This window comes from Mustela lutreola, chromosome 5 (assembly GCF_030435805.1).
Source record: "Mustela lutreola isolate mMusLut2 chromosome 5, mMusLut2.pri, whole genome shotgun sequence".
NCBI classification, from domain to species: Eukaryota; Metazoa; Chordata; class Mammalia; order Carnivora; family Mustelidae; genus Mustela; species Mustela lutreola.
Genome location: NC_081294.1, coordinates 70,517,083 through 70,534,028, shown reverse-complemented (window position 1 = coordinate 70,534,028; position 16,946 = coordinate 70,517,083). Strand labels below are relative to the sequence as shown.

Below are 16,946 nucleotides of genomic sequence, written 5' to 3'. Positions count from 1 at the left end.
GAATGTACAGCTGGGGTTTCTCCCTCCATCCCAGACACTGAAACAGAACTTGTCCAACCCCTCTGCCAATATTGTGGCCATACGCACCTGTGGGTGGCCATATAGACATTCACTGTAGCTATGAGGGGCTTCTTGAGGCCTCCTGTGCCACAAATAGCTATGTATGAAGACCATGATCGCCTGTGTCCTCAAGAAACACCTGTGATTCCATGTGGCTTCCTGTGACCCCATGTGGCAGGCTGTGACTACATGGAGCCTCCTGTGACCTTGATGGCCTCAGATCCAACCTTCCCAGAAGGGAAGATCTGAGGTCTCGGGGTCCCCAGGGAATCTGGGCACTAATCTGGCCTCTTAATCCCTTCGCCAGATCCTATACAGACACACCACCTCTCTCCTCACTGGCTTGCGGACTTGGCACTCAGAGGCTCCTGGTATCTGCAAACTTGGGTCCTAGGGGGCGTCCGCGTTAGCGGAAATTGGCCCACAGGTACGTGTGCCTCTTAGAACAGGTGACTGCAACCCCTCTGCCACCAGAGCCTGCCCAGCAATCACGCGGGGTAAGGGTCGCGCAGCAGTGGGGTGGGCGCGGCGTCACGGTCCCGCGCTCTTCTCCCGTGCGCCCCTCTCCTGCCCGTTTTCCCAGAACGCCTGGTCCTGACGTTGGGGGCGGGGGCGCAGAAGGCTGGTTGGCCCTGCGGCCGGCCCCTCCCCCGCCCGGTCTCGGCGGTTCCGACGCGGCTTGGAGCGCTGGAGGCGCCCCGAACTCCGCAGGCTGCGGGGCTGGCAGGGGGCTCAGGTGCGGAGCGCGCGCCGCGCCCTCCCCCTCCTGCCAGGACTCCGCAGCGGCGCGGAGAGGGGGGGCGCTGCGGAGCCGGGGGGCGGGGGCTAAAAATACCCGGCGGCTGCGGCGGCGGCGCGGCGACTGCTGGGGCTGCGGGGCTGCGGGCCAGGGAGGCCGTGCGGGGCCGGGCCGGGCCCCGCTTACCGACATGCTGACCTTCTTCCTCGTCTCCGGGGGATCCCTCTGGCTGTTCGCGGGTAAGTCCCCATTCTGTCCTCTTCCCAGACCCCCATCCCCAGCGCGCTATAGGGTCTTGGCCCCGGGTGGAAGTGCGGCCCGCCCCCCCCCACACACACACACACCCCCGTCCCCGCTGCTGAGCGATCCCTTCAAGCCTCTTCCCCCCAACCCTGGCCTCCCAGCTCGTTCCCCCAACCTCCCAAATTCTGGCGGGCTCTGGCTCCGGTTTGAGAAGCAGCTAGGTGTGTGGACATGAGGGGCCTTGCTCTCAGGACCGCACAACAACATCATTCCAGTTCTAGCACCCTCTCCCCTTATAGCGAGCACCATCCGTGGTCGGACTAGGCCGAGCTCACCCGTCACCCAAGGGACAGATGCGGTGCACCCGTGTCCATCCCCTGTATCCTAGAAACCTAGGGTGTTGGTCCCCGACGTTTTACTGCAGGTGGGAGACGTAACCAGCACTGACCTGGGCTTCCTGATCCTGGGCAGGGGTCTCCTCAAGACCCCTCACTGCCCACCCTTGAGCCAGAAATCTTCGCAAGATTTCTGTAGAAGGGTGTTCACCTGACTCCTCAGTTCTGGCCAGTGCTTGTGTCCCCACTGCTCCCAGCCTTCTCCCCTCCCCCCCTTATAGGAGTCAGCTCCTCGCCCCTGCATTCTTTTAAAAGGCTGTGAGGACCCGCTCTGAATTCCTGCCCAGCACTCCTCCCTCCTCCTTCCCCACCACACACACACCTGGGGTCTCACCACAGGCCCGTTCATCCACCAGTTCTGCTGCCTGCACCAGCCAGTCCCCTCTGAGAGCCTCGTGTTCCTCCAGGGTATAATACCACTACAGGGTCTCCACTTCCGGCTGCCCATTTGCAGATTTAAGCCTGATAAGGTATGTGAAGTTTGGAACCTTAAACTGGCCTTGAAAGGGACCTAGTCCAGAGCAAATACTCTTTGAATGTTAATGTAAATAATAAATATTATTATTTCACATGCAGACTACAGCATCAGAGGAGGTAATAAGGTTCTTTTTGAGCCAAAGAAGGGGAAGCCAACCCTTTTGAAAAGCTTACCTGCAGTTTTACATGTATTATTTAAAATTCACAACAAATACTAGGAGTTTGGTGGTGCCTTCCCTTTCTCACTGAGGTTCAGAGGTTAATTGACTTGCTCAATGTCACATGGGTAATATCTGGCAGAGTGGGATTTGATGTGAGGTTTCAAGTGAGCAATCGTTGCTAAATGCATGGTGATATCAGGCTTGAACCTTGAGGGTTGGGGGGCCAGGTAATCACCACCCCCCCAACCCCATTGCCCTGAGTTGGGCCACAGGGATACTTCCCCTGAGCTGGGGAGTGAGTGAGGCCTCTCTAATCCCTTCAGCTCCCTAAGCTCCTTCTGTCTGCCAGTGTCTGAGGACAGGCTGTGCAGGGCCATTCTGGGCCTGATATGCTCATCTAGCAGGCAAGGTCTGGGCTAGAGCTGGGGTCACAGGTAAGGGAGATGGTCTCAGAGTCTTTCCCTAGTGCCAGGACCCTTTGCTCTATCCTTAGTAGGCCCTCACCCAGTGGTGGATCCAAGGGCAACTCTCTGGAACCTTGGTCTGCAAACATAGGGAGAGGTCTGGGGACCACAGAGCCACATGTGCCAGGAGTAATCAGCAACCTTTGAGAAAAAGCTTCTCATAGGATTGGGTACTTGGTCTGAAATTGGGGTTCAGCATAGTTTTGGGTACTTGGTCTGAAATTGGGGTTCAGCGGGCACTGACTCAAACTGGACTTCTGTCTGCTTCATTATGGAGCATTTCCCAAAGTGGTCACATGCCTCCTTGAATGGGAAAACTGCCTCACTGAGGGACTGTACAGAGGCCTTGGAGTGGTCAGGGAGGAAGATTCTTGGCGCAGGTGGCAGCTGCTTCTGTACAGGGCAAGCTGCTTAGTGCAAATAGGAAATTTCTCAAAGATGCCACACTTGATATTAGAGTAAGAGACTGAGCAGCAGGCATTGGATGGAATACTCCCTGCACCTGTAGGGGCTCCCAGATTCTCTGTCCACCTTGCTTGGGACTTTGCCTGGACCCCAGCCTTTCTCTGGGGAGAGAGAGAACTCCTAAGCTAAGATTGACCACACATTTGGCCTTGTAATCCCCAGGGTCCCTGGGCAGCTGTCAGATACCTTTGGCGCAGCTAGACACAGGAGATGACCCTCAAGGTGATGTCACTCTTTAGTAAGGTTATGTACTTTTGCCACCCATTCTGGCCCTAAGGAGACAAGGGTTGCCTTCAGAGGACTGCAGGGAGAGGATGATGTGAAGGGTAAGAGGAAGCCCCCCCTGGAGGAAGAACTGTCTGTCTAGGGGAGGCAGCCACTTGCTCTGAACCCTAGGAGAACCAGAGATGCATCTGTTGTCTTCCCCACAGAGAAGGCCATCTCTGAGTCCCAGGCCAGCCCATATCTCACCTGTGTGTTAAGCAGTAAATGAGGAAACAAATAAAATAGATCCAGCCTGAGTCAGATGCTGCACCTGGCCCCAGGAAAACATGGTTGGTCTCTGTGCGGTGAGCACTCAGAGGACTGTGGAAGCAATGGATGGGCACTTCCGCCTGGCCATATGGCACCCTTGGGCAAAGTAGAAAGAGACACCCCTCGGAGAGGTGAATTTCTGAAAGGGCATCCTTCCTTCTAGGTTGCTGCAGCCCCATGCCCTTGGACAAGGTCCATTCTGTTCAACCACATACCTGACCACTGGTGGCATCTTAATAGGCTTCTGCAGCAAACAGGGATGTTTGTCAGAGGCAGAGAGGCCAAACTGGGTAGAGAGAGTCAGGCCAGCCAAGGGGTGCAAGAAGAACTGTGGGGGAGTGGGTCTTTATGGTCTTGTGCCCAGGAGCCTTGGTTGTGGGAGGAGGGGATTCTGGAGGAAAGGTTTTTTTAGGTGGCAGAGACCAGGCTGCAGTGGCCAGGCTGAGCCAACAGGGGGAGGCTGGTAGAGCACACAGAGGCTGTTGATGTTTCAGACAAGATTAGATGGCGGCTCAGGTCACTTCTGGGCTCCTGGAAGGGGAAAGTAGGAGACCCAAGCTGTGACCCTGGGGAATGGGGTTGGCCCAGGTGGCAGAGACAGCTGTGGCAGCCATCTGGCTGTAAGTGTCTGGGGCAGGTGCAGATGTGCACATCTTACGGAGTTCAGCCCTATCAGATCTTCACCTGATTCCAGGCTTCCATTAGGGTGGAGGAGGAGTGTGAGATCTGGAGCCATTACAGGGGTCCCAAGTAGGCACTTGGGGTCCTTACAGATTGTGGAGCTCCAGAAAGAACAGCTGAGGGTATGCCTCACAAAAGAAAATTGTGATTTGCACACAGTGCGCTGCCCTGCGGGAAAGTTCGGACCTCAGCTGGCCCAGCGTGTGGTAAGATACAAGGATCCGGCCAGTGACAGCATACTGACACCAGAGGGCGTCAGAACCTGGCCATTCTGTTCTCTGCCTGGTTTTCTGTCCCACGTGAAAGTAAGGGCTCTTAGGTTGACCTTCAGAAGCCTGACTTTAGCTTGGCTACAGGCCCAGATGGGACCCAGGGCTGTCCCATACATGTAGCAAGCAGGATAAGGAAGCAGGAGGCTCAGGCTTGTTTGCAAAAGGAGGCAATATTTATAGGCATTTGTCTAACATAGACTGCACTTTGTCATTAGCCATGTAATTAGCCTGGTATGTAGTAGGCACTCAAATATCCATTCAGTGAAGTACTGTGGGAGGAGGGTTGTTTTTATGGGGGTGGGAGGAAGTGTTGTTGCAAATGTACTGATTTGACTGCTGTTTCCCTGAGCACCTACCATGTATCAAGCACCGTGCTCTGTAATTCCCTAGCTTCTCATGTAATCTTTCCCACAGCGCTGTAGTGCTGTTATCCCCATTTAACAGGTGAGTCAGTGAGACTCAGGGAGGTTCAGAGGGGAAGCAACTCCTAAGAACTGGGAGCCAGAGCATCCTCTCAGATTTGTAGTCCAGGGAGGGACCACCAGGTGTGAGCAGCCAGGACCTGAGCCCTCCAGCAGGCTCTGTGGTGGGCACAAGCAAGGGAGTCGTCCTTGGAAGGAGGAGGGTTTAAAGAGAGGACTGGCATCAACTGTCAAGAGCAGGGCCAGCACATAGAAGGGTCCCCTTAAATGTTAACTCGAGCTAGGCCTTCCTCAAAACAGGGACAGGGTTCTGACCTGCAGAGAGGGAGTTAGGGAAATAAGGCATTCCTGGCAGAAGGACCAGTATGAGGAAAGACCAGGAAGGCCATAGGAGTGAAGGAAATCTAGGGACAAACTCTCCTTGGCCAGTGAGGTCACGAGGGCTGGGGGTCTGCAGGCTCTGGGGTACCAGCCCAGGCACTGGGCTTTGTTCTGTGTATGTAGTGGCAGCGTCAGAGAAACATAGCCCAAGCTGGTCATGTGAGTGCCCACGGTGACACTACCCTGCATTTCACATGCCGTGTGCATCGCCTAGGGGCACCTGTTCCACTGACCTGCAGTCTTTGGCCTCATACATTATGATCTCCTGGAGGGCAAGGCCAGAGTGTCTCCTCTGTGAGCCCCAATCCAGGGCCAGGCATAGCATGTACCAGTGTTGGTTACCTTAATGAAGGATAGAAAGAATTTATTGGCTGTTTTCTTACCACACATCAGTTAGCTAATAACAGAATTTGACTGTGCTCCTACTAGGTGCCAGTCTCCATGCCCACCTCGGGATGGGGGTGGGGTGATGATAGTGTAGTAGAAGCAGTGGGGGGGGGGGGAGCAGGTGTGAACTCACTTCAGGCAGGACAGCTCAGCCTTTCTGGGAGAACCCTTAGTGTTAACCCAGAACAGAAGGAGGTGCTCCAAAAGTATTTGTGGAAGGAAGGAAGGAAGGAAGGGAGGAAGTAGGCCGGTCGGTAGGTCAATCTAATCCCTAGCTGCAAGTGATTGGTTTGGTAGAGAATATATTCTTCTCTGAGGGCAAGGTCCTTTTGTCTCCTTAGAGCTCCAGTAGGCTGGGAGCTCTGGCCAAGCAGAGCAGAAAGCAAGCAGGCCCTAGTGCTGGCCCCATTTCCTGCCTTTGCCTGGCCAGTGTCCTCACTAGTCACCCATTAGGCCTCAGGGATACTACTTTGGGGTATCCTTCAGGATGCCCAGGCACATCTCCCACCATTGTTTCGCTGCTCTGGGAGCTCATGGTGGGTGGAGTCATTCCCAGACCTGGTTCCTTTTTACGGCTTCTGATTCATGCAGGCTTGATCTTGATCATCTGATTCTGTGACAGGCAGAAGTGGCAAGCTGGGAAATGGGTCGGTATAAATTCTGGATCAAGCTGAGTGATCAGTTCTGAGGCCCAGCCTGTAATCTCAGAACGTGAAAGACATCAAATCCCAAGAAGTCCCATGGGTGCCTACTCCCCTGCTTTGCCTGGAGACATCTTTCTTCTTCAGACAGCTAGTCCAGGCATTTGGATGTCAGTGTCCGTGGAGAACTGGGGGAAGCTCGCTTCTGATTTCCTCTCTGCCCATTCAGTCCTATGTTCTAAGACAGCTATCTCCTGGGGACTTTAGAGCAGGAAGCCAGGCCAGGATGGTGCTAGTGAGGGAATAATCAGCATCTCCATCTTTAGAGCCTGGGAGAAGCAAATCCAGAATGAGACCTGTTGGGAGTCAGGAAGAGACCCAGCAATTGATGGCTATTAGAGGAAGGAGAGAGGGAACAGGCAGGCCCAGGTCAGAAGGGCTGCTCTGGGCCCAAGGCCACTAACCATCACCAGGAACCCTTTCCTGTTCCCAGAACACTGCACCTGCCTGGACCAATAGCTTGGCAGGTGGATCCCAAGGAACCAGGCAGAACTTAGCCCTGCTACAAAGCCCTGTGTCTCCCTCTAGTGTGCAGATTGTTGTGGGGGCTAAGTGTCTCCAGTCTGGCTCCTGACCAGCAACCCCTGGCCCAGCCTTGGCTATAGACCAAGTGACTGCAAATCATGTCAAGTAGGTAGAAGAGTCACTGGGATGGACAGTGAGGTCAGTTAGAGATTGGACAGCAAACCTGCATAGCAAGGACAATCAGAGGAGGGGGAGGGTTGTTGGAGCTGAGACTGAGTGGCAGGATGGAATAAGGGCCTGTTCAGTGAGCTTGGACAGGGAGGTTGGCCAAAGGCTGGATGGCAATCCTCCAGAGGCCAGCGAGAGGAAGGCAATTACCAGCATGGAGATGGGAGACTCACTGGGACCCATCCAGGCCTGCAGTGACCCCTGAAGTTTGGAAACTGGGGTGTGCATGTAACCACTTAAAGCCCAGGACCTTGCTTACTTCTGGCAGACTTCAGTGTTAACGGTGATATTCCCTTCCAGCAGATGTGTTGGATGTGGTTCTGTAGGGGACATCGTCAACTCCCACACTTAGCCCCCCTTCCTGCCTGCAGGCTCTCTCCACAAGCCTGGCTCTGCCTGGAATGGTGGAGAGAAGGGGAGGGTGGGCCTTCTTCTGGCCAGTGGGCTGGTGGGAGATGGGGTATTTATGTCCCCAACCTTCTTGCCCAGGTCAGATATCAGGGAAGATTGTGACCCGGGAAGCACCCTTTCCATCTGTATTGAAGTGTCCTTTTTCCTCCTCCTCCTCCTCCTCCTCTTCCCCTGCTGCCTCCTGTCCCTCCCAGGGCTGCTCTCTGAACACTCACAGACATGCCTGGCTTCTTGGCTCTGTGGGTATACTATGTGGCCCCAGCCTCTAGAAGGAAGACCCGTGGGGCAAGCAGTAGTGGACACTCATCCAGGAAGGGCATCTTCGTTTGGCTGAGAAGCTGACCAGGGCAGTTTCCCTCAGATCGCAGGGAATCTACAGAGCGTCCTCTAGGCCTCCTCTTGGTTTCTAATCAGTTTAAGTGGTTTTGTTCTAGATTGTTCCTCAGGCTCACCCATGTGTATATTTGAGGGCTCCCTGTGTCACTGTCTCCTGCTCATGGGAGTCTGAGGAGCACCCTCACTTAGAGTGCAAGATTTGTACTGTGGAAAAAAAAAAAAAAAAAAAAAAAAAAAAAAAAAAAAAAAAAAAAGATTTGTACTGTGGAGATAGGCTTAGGTGGCCCTTAGGGATGTCAGAAAAGTAGCATTGGCCTCTGGAAGTCTGAACAAAAGTAAAGTCTGACCTTGTCATGGGGCCTCTGTGGAGGATGGAATCCAAGCCCTGGAGTGTCCCAGAAGCTTGTGATCTTGCACACTGGGCCTTAGGTTACCAGAAGCCCTGGCCCCAGCTGGAGGGCTCCTGTGCCAGTGGCCTCGGGCGAGGCAGGCGGAGGATGCCCATGGCCTCCATTCTTAAAAAGTCCTCACTGTGCACTGCAGGGTCTTTTGTTTACTGTCATTTCTCTTTCCTTTTCTTTCTGCATGTTTAACTGTCAACACCCTGAGAATTACCAGCATTTCCCCCTGCATAAAAGGTGGTGACCTGAGAGCCAGCCATTTCTATGTCTGCAAGGGACAAACCCCTGGGGCCTCCAAATGAACTAGTCCCACTCCTTGGTGTCACCCACCAGACCTGACACAGGGCTTTCCTCAGAGACCCCAGAGGCCTTCGGCTCCCTCTGGAAAGGTGGTGGGTTTAATAGGAATCTAAGGGATGGGTGCTCTCGGTGGGTCAGTGTGAACAACGTCCAACAGCCTTCCCCCAGCCAGCCAGGGCCTCGTTTTGCTTGGGTCTGAAAGAGATTTTTGTTTTCTGGTGAGAACAGCCCCAGTCTGGCGCCAGAGCCAGCAGCAGGAATACAAACCCTTTCATGTGACAGGCCCAGAGTGGAAAGATACAGCAGCAGGCCCTCCCCTGCACTCCTCGGGAGGTGGGTATTTGCATATTCCCCATTCATCCTGGCCTTGAAAAAGAGGCCCGAGTTCTCAATGCTCCCTGCCCAGCTGAGGGCTGGGCTGCTAGAGCCTGGCATTAACCCTGAGGACGCCAAGGGCCCCTGCTGGCAGAGCAGGACCAGGCAACCGGAGGGCAGTGAGAGACCGGAGGGCAGTGAGAGACCATGCCCCTGGCCTCCAGAGGGGTGGTTTGGGAGGTGACCGGGTCCCACCAGTAGGCAGAGCCTTCGGCTGAACTGAGTGGAACTCGGATTTGTTACTTTTGTGGCATTCAGAGGAGGAACATTGTCAAAGTATGGGGGAGCCAGGAAGTTAAACTATTTATCAAATTTTCCAGAAAATTTACCTCTAACTGAAGGCAAAAAAAAAAAAACAAAACAAAACAAAAAAAAAAAAAAAAAAACTTTCTTTCTTGCTCAGTCTCTTCTGTGACAAACCCAGAGACCCTTGGAACAGCCGGGACAGAGACTGGGTAGCTCATGGCTGTGGCAGCAGCCCCTTCATGAGGGAGCTGGGGCACAGCTTGCCTGGGGGCACTTGGGCATCTTAAAACCCTGGGGCTATTAGGAGCTGTTGGGTTCTGTCAGCTCCTGGCTGTGACACCGAAGGCGAGACAGTACCACGATGTAGACAGTACCACAATGATCTTTTCTCTTCTGCAGCTACTTACTGGCCTCCCAGCCTCGGCTTCCTACCCCTTTTCTCAATGCAGCCAGACTCCTGCCTCTTTCCTGGGACCCTCCACATCTTACAGTGTCTCCCTGCGACTTACCAACCCACTTCCGTCCCTCAGTCCACTTCTCAGAACACTGCTTCCCATCTGCTCCTGAGTCCCTCCTTGCTTCCTGTCCCTGACTAAGAATGTGACCCAGGTTCCTCTTTTGTGCATTTTTTCCTGAGCTGGGTGCCAGTGAGAGAATACCCCCACCTCAGCGACCACAACTTTGTCTTAGCAGGACCCTCCTGGAGAAGGTCGCATCCCGTGCCACGGCCACCGCAGGGGACTCTGAGACCCTGGCCCTGCCAGGAGCAGCCTCTGGTCCCTTGAGCTGGAACCTGCTAGGTTCTCAGTATGTCCTCAGTTTGGTCAGGTGACGGAAATGGATCACAGCTCCTGAGGCTAGGAAACAGGCAGTCCTAACGCGGACTGGCTGGGAAGGGAAAGGATCGTGTTGCAGTGACAGGATTTGGCTTCCTGCACAGTTGGGTCTGGCCAGGGGGTGTCCCTCTGGTCTTGTGGTGCTCATGGCCCTCAGTGGCATCCCTGAATTCTGCCTGCTGTCCTGGGGGGCTTGGTATGTTAGGGAGGACAGTGAGACTCGGGCTCACCCACACCGTCGGCCCCGGTTATTGTGCTCTGCAAATATTGCCAAAGGGCCTACTGCCAGTTTGAGCCTCTGATGCCCCTTTTTGCTCAGAATTTTTAGTTGGGCCCGATTCATGGTGAGGACAACATTTATCTCCCAGCTTGTGAAAGATACTCTGTTTCTCTTTGCTCCTCTGTCCTCAAGGTTGTTTGTATTTTTTAAGTTCCCGAAAGTGTCATTTGAGCCTGGCTGCCCGGTGTTATCGTCAGGAATGTGGGCCCATGTTCCCTGACCCGGGCTTTGGGTGAGTGGGATTCTTTCGAGGTGCTGGCGTGGTGAGAGGAGAGGAGGGCAGTGAAGGCAGCTTCCTGGATGCTAAATGAATTGCTAAAGGGAGACATGATCAAGGTGAGTCGGGGCCTGTTGGCAGGGGTGGCCGGCCCCATGCTGTTCTCAGGCCCAGCCTGCCAGACGTGGGCTTTCCCACACTGAAGAGGCTTAACTGAACCTTCAGAGCTAGAATCAGGCTTCTTGGGGAAGCTTGGCAGGTGAGTCACTGTGTAACCCAGCAACCTGCGTCCCAGCCTCTCGGGGATGTGCGGCAGCTCTCACCTGGCAGGTCCCCCGTCGGGGAGGCCCTGGGCCCCATCTCTGCCCCAATTGTCTGTGGTTCTGTGACTAATTAAAACCCAAGAGGAAGATGGAAATAAAGCCTCTCGCGCATGATAGAGCCAAGCATGAGTATCTGTGCGCACGGGGTGGAGAGTGGGCCAAGGGTAGGCTGCTGGGTTTGTGTGTCTGCCTGTCAGAGTCATACAGGTGTGGTGGTGAGATCCCTGCTTTTCTTACCCTAGTGGCTGGGTCACACCCTTACTGGGACAGAACTACTGCCGGGCTCTTCCTCCCCGGCACCCGGGGGCGGTAGGGGGGGAGGGTCCATCAGCCAGGACCTGGGTTGTGGCTGCTGAATTTCCTGCTCCAGAAGCCGTCCCAGGAAGCATTAAACAGAGATTTTGTCTTATTTTTAAAACCTCCCTGAAGATGTCTAGAGGAAAGTAAGGGTCCTCCCGAGAAGGAAGAGATAGGAGCTTTGAGAGCAGAAGGTGGGTCCTCAGGCATTTGTGTATATTAAAGCTTCCTCGGGGTGGATTGGAGGAGGCTGTGGCCTGGGGGCCTAGATAGGCTCCTATCAAATTCCAGGAGAGGGCAGCTGAAGCAGGAAACTCTCCTCTGGGCGGCTCCAGCTCCAGGGTGGTGGGCTGAGCCGTGAAGACCACATCAACCTCAGGGAAGTGTTGCAAGGTCTGTGGGCTCCAGACTGGTTGTGCCCGCAGTCCCTTAAGAACGAGCTCAGAGCCTTGGACCGTGGCGTGGGACCGCCCTGCTGCTGAGGAGGTAGGTCGGACTTGGATAGACAGTGGCCACATTTTGGCAGACTGGGAAGCACCAGGTGTGGGTAGGGCCTGGAGGGCGGTGAGCTAATTACTGTGGCCTCGATTTGCATTTTACTCTTAAGCAGTGGTGACCATCTTCCTCCTGTGTGTTCAGCCATGTACTGGTCATGGAAGTGGGAGCCTCATCCCCACCCCTCATCCTATGGAGACAGACCTTGGAGAAGTGGGGCCCTGGGAGTCCCTGGGACCTCTGGTTCCAGTCTGTCTTCCAAGGGTGCTGAGAGAGTTCAGAGTTCACCTCTGGTTCCACCGGGCCAGGGTGTAGATTCTGGCTTGGGATGGCCGTATCTCTAAGGACAGGCATTGAGAAAGGGCTGATGTGCTGGCCTGGGGTCTTGCAGAGGACAAGCCAGTATCTTCTATCTGCTGACCCTAATCCCTATTGGAGAGCACCCAGGGCATCTCTGAGCAGATGTTTTATCTGGGACTGTGCTCAGTTTCCTTCTTCTCCCCAAGTAGACAGGTTGTGACCTTTGGGGTGGCGGGGGAGGAGAGGCAGCCCCTGGAACTCTGAGAGGGCCTGGAGGTGGAGTCTCCTGGGCCTCCAGATGTCTCACTCAGCCAGAGATCTGGCATCTGCACCCCCACGCCCGACTACTTCCTACCACTTCCGCCACTCATGCAGGCAGCAAGTCTCCAGCCCCCAGCTGAAGCTCTTGCCCCTAATCAGTGTCATAGATGGGTGTGTAAAGAGCCTTTGTCCTTAAGCAACCCATTTGACCAACTCTGTCCAAAACTGAAGACAGAGTGGGGGAGAGGGCAGAAGCCGTGAGCCAAGCTCTGGCCACCCGGCAGAGTGGGGGTTAAGGCGAGTTGCTTGGCTCTAAGCTGATCTGAGCCAGTGCTGCCCAGTGTGCAGATGGGGGGGGGGGGGGGGGGCGGCAGCTCCTCATAGAGCTGTTCTGTGCTCAGGTCCCTGCCAGACCTGCTCCCGCGGCCGCCAGGGAGCCGCTGCCACCTCTGCTAACGCCGCCGCTGCCACCCGGCTTCTCAGAGCGGGCGGCTGTTGCCATCCGCTGTCCCCAGGAGGGCAGACTCGGGGCAGGGCCTTCGCCACTTTTGTGCTTTGCTCAAGATGTGGTAAGCTCTCTCCCTGAGCCCCACACACCCTTTATAAAGGGAGGCTGGTACTAGTGGGACCAGTTCATCCGCCTCCCCAGTGCCAGGAGCCCTCTGGAAAGGTAGGGTGTAAATGCATGTCCTTTTGCAAGTTATCTTTGAGCCCTTCTGGCTGGCAAAGAGACAGAGTAACTGCTTTAGCTAACTACTGTCTATGAGTGTTTCACTTACTCTGTGATTGGCAACACATTCTCTGACCCTGAGCTTCTTTGAGAAGAAGCCCTGAGGGGTCAAGTGACTTATCCAAGGTCATACGGCTATCAAGAGTGTGAGTCGATTTGGACCAGGTCAGTGCAGCACCAGAACTCGCCTTGGAACCTTTTCCCTGCCTTGTTTGCTGGAGACCCCGGTCCCTGGGAGAGGTTGTGATTTTCTTTTTGAAGCTTTTCATTGGGAGGTAAGGGTGTTCTTTAATAATCCGGTGGCTTGCCTTGCGCTGCCTACCATTTCCGAACTCCTCAGAGGTTTTCAGAAACTCAACCCTGCTGCAAGGGCCCTCACCCCACTCCAGTTTGATACAGAAGGAACATGGGTGATTCTAAAAGAAGGGAAGAATCTGAGGGTCAGGTGTTCTTCAGCACTGGGCATGATGAGTTGGACTTTTATCCTAAAGTAGTAGTAGGGAGCCAAATAAGGTCTTTGAGTAGTAGCATGACATAGTCATGTCTGTGTGTCAGGAAAATACACTTGGTATCAATGTAGGCACCAGTCAGAGCAGGGACGCCTGTGAGGAGGCTGGTGTGGGAGTCTGGACTATGCTTGCTGGTGGCTGGACCAGGCCAGGAGCTGTGGGGTGAAGAGGGGTAGTCACCTTTGAGGGGTATTGAGGAGGTGGCCCTGACAGAGCCACCTAGCCAAGTTGCCAAGGTCTAGAGTGCTGGGGCTAGGAGGCCAGTTCAGTAGAGGGTCCTTGGTGCCAAGCCATGGGACTCAGGACCATCTCTACAGGGACTGTGCCCTGAGCTCTGCCTCAACCACCTGGTCACCATGGCACCAGCATGCCTCCCACCAGGGTCTCTTTCCTCCCATCCTCTCCCTTCCTGCACAGCTCTGTCTCTTACCACCTACCTTCCCTGTGCCCCAGTGAGTGCAGGGCCTACTATGGTGGGGGTAGTCCCAGGTCCTTAACCTGTGCCAACAGCTGTATCCTGAACTGTTCTGTGCCAGAGGAGAAGAAGGCATAGGATACGCTGGAGGAGAGGAGACTGGTTTGAGCTGAGGGCGGGGTCCTCCTTCAAGGTGAATATTTACAAACACAGCAGCTCACTTGGCAACAGGGCACCACTAATTCCCTTGGGTGCTGCCCACCCCCCCATCCCTGTCCCATGCTACTGAAACCAGGAGAGGCTCCTGGGGCCTGGATGGAGGCAGCTACTGCTAGCACCCCAGGGACCACCAAACCCTACCCTAGTCCAACGGAGAGGGAGTGAAGGTCAGAGGAGGCCAAGGCCCTGTGAAATAAGGAAAGGAGACCAGACTCCCAGACCTAGGCTCTACCCTGCCCCCATGCCAAGTGTTTGGTGGCATGGGTTGGCTCTTAGGCTCGTGTCCTCAGAAGACCTGAATTTGCAGCTCTGCCCTGCAATGGCTCCCAGGTCTCTGGGTAGATGCATACAGCCCTGACTGTCAGAGAAGGCTGACGAGCCTAGAAGCATGATAGGGTGCCCAGCTGATTGCCTTGTTGCTGCCCACCAGGCAGGGGTGCAGGCCCAACCTGAGGAGAAGTGGGGAGTCCAGCCCTTCCTCCAGTACCTCCCATTGCCCCAGGCAAGTGGGCTTCCTGGAGAGAAGTGCCCATCCTGGAGAAGCTGGTGAGAGGAAGGGCACCCATGCCTAGTGTGTGCATGGTGGAGAAACAGCCATGGGCCTGACTGGCAGCTGCCACTTCCCGGGCTCTGGCGGCCTCATGCTGCCTCCCACCCCTGTGGTCTTGGCCTGGGCTCTTCTGAGCAGGTCTGGAGCTGGTTCTGTGGGAGCTTGACACCCTTGGACATAGAGGTGTGGGTAAGGGTGGTCCAGTGCTGGCAGGGGTGGGGTGGTGATACCACATGAGGTCGTGGTTTGGGAGGCTGTAGTCTGAGGCCTGGATTGGGCTCCTCCTCTTGCTCCCTGTGTACCTGCAGACAGCAGCTACCTTCAGAGGCACCTCTGTGCTCCCATCTCAGTTGAGGGCTTCTGCTTCCCAGACACAAGCAATTCAGGAAGGTTAGACAAGTTCTGTTTTTCCCTATCCTGGGGACTCTGATACTTTGGTGACTTCTGAGAGTGCACGTACCTAGGAGGCCAGCCTCTCAGACTGGTGGCAGTGACCTTTGTACAACATTTCCAGAGCTCAGACTTAATATCCTGAGCAGGATATTCAGCTAGCTCAGTGTTCCCCACTCTGTCAGCTCCAGCCTTTGTGTGTTGGCTTCCCTCTGCTCAGGACACCCTTTCCTCTTTGTCTGTCTGTCTCAGCATCAGTACAACTCCCTGCCAGAAGCAGGTCCTGACTCCCCTGAGTCGGGCACCTTCTCTGGCTCCCTATGTCTGATCACGGCCCAGACTCTGCTGCACGGCACCGCCCCCTCCCTCATGTGTCTCTTCCATGGGACTGAGGGCAGACCCACATGTGACTTGTCCCAGGGCCCAGCCCTGAGCCAGAGGAGAGTAGGGAGGGTTTGCTCCGCGATTGGGGGTTGGTTGGGTGGATGGATGACTTGGCCATTCTGGGCTGTGCTCTGCGAAAACCCCAGCATGGCAGCAGAGACTGCAGATGCCACGTTCTCCTGCAGCTCAGCGCCCGGCAGTAACTGCCGAGGGCTAAGGACTGCTGATAGTGGGCTATCTTTGCAGGGTTCTTGCTGACATTTTTGGGACCACACAGCTGAGCTCTTGAGCTTGTCCAAGGCTTTTCAGCCCATTGACTCAGTTCAGCCCCATTAGAAGAAACATTAGGCAGCTTGGAGCCTACCCCAAGAGCTGATGAGCATATCTGGATTTTCTATATGTGGACTAAGTCACTTACCTGCTAGGCATGGCCATGACTCAGTCACCTCGTCTGCAGCTTAGGGAAACAAATGTCCTGAGGAAGCTAGCTGATCACCTGCCCAGGGTTTTCCCCAGAATGGTTTTCCTTGGTGAATTCACTGGGGTCCATAGCCAGGTCTCTCCTCTGCTGGTGTGGCACCTTCTTGTGATTGATATGCCAGGAGTGGTTTGTTCCTGTGGGATAGCCTGTTGGCTGATCTGACTTGAGGAGACTGCCAGGAAAATTGGGTTTCCAGCTCAGGAAACTCAGTGGGAATGACCATGGTGCCTGGGGGTTTACATTCTCTGCTCCCCAGGGAGCCCCCAGAGTCTGTGGGTGGCTCACGAGTGTTTCCAGGACTCAGACCGCCTGTTGTGCCATGCACAGAGCATCGGCTCCTGAGGGGCTGCAGCTGGAGCCCAGCCACCTCTGTCAGGTGCTTGGACCTGCTTGGACTGGGCAGCCTCCCTGGTCTCGCATGGCGTGCCTCTATGAGTATGTGGCTGAGTGATGCTGTCCCCATTCTAAAGATGGGCAAGAGGAGGTCCACAAAGCCGGGGTTATGTGAAACCTTGTGTGGCTTGTGAGTGAAGGAGAGGGGATTTGAAACAAGATTTGCCTGCTTTCTTGGCAATGATTTTGCACATCACTGACCTCATCTCTGGTGTGGTGATGTTACAGTTTAGTACAAATATTATTTGTCAGCATCTCAGCAGATCTCTCCTCTCTCAGGGGTCAGGCAATTCCAGCTTGGCTCATATCCTGTGGCGGTAGAGTGGCTATTGTTGGATTTCTCATTGTTTCCCAAGAAGCGAAACCATAGCCATGCTTCCAGAGGTAGAGGGCCAGCAAGGAGAGTGGCTGCAGATGGGGAAGTGGTGCCTGGAGCCTATCCAGCCCTCAGCAGGCTAGTAGACCTGTAGGTGTTTTGTGGCATTACTAGTCTAGATATTCCTAGGCAGTGACTCCAAGGAGGCCCCCATGGGGATAAGAGCATCCAGTGCCTGGTCCATCCTTGCTCCTTCTCTCAGTCCTAAGCTTAGATCCCTGAGCCCAGCTGGCCATGTCCGCTCTGCCAGCACGGTTCACTTAGGGGCCATTGGGAGGACGTGGTAGCTTCTGGGACTGCTCTCTTTGAACCGTTAGTCACTAATGCTTCCCACAGAAATGCTTCC

General features: G+C 54.9%; 1 protein-coding gene across 6 annotated transcripts in view; it reads left to right on the top strand.

The window, feature by feature from the left end:
• Positions 1-529: 529 nt before the first annotated feature.
• Positions 530-16,946, top strand: part of ACSL6 (acyl-CoA synthetase long chain family member 6) — a 60,012-nt gene continuing 43,595 nt past the window's right edge. Inside the window, exons 1-2 of one of the 6 annotated variants that reach the window (XM_059174506.1) lie at positions 934-1,038; positions 1,794-1,907. Coding sequence is in view for 3 of the 6 variants with exons in the window: in XM_059174508.1 (XP_059030491.1) it covers positions 990-1,038 (49 nt within the window). In the remaining 3 variants the exon portion in view is untranslated. Of the gene's footprint in view, positions 1,039-1,793; positions 1,908-10,445; positions 10,597-12,559; positions 12,723-16,946 lie in introns of those variants that run through there. The other 5 variants (XM_059174508.1, XM_059174504.1, XM_059174503.1 and 2 more) reach the window with 5 other exon arrangements.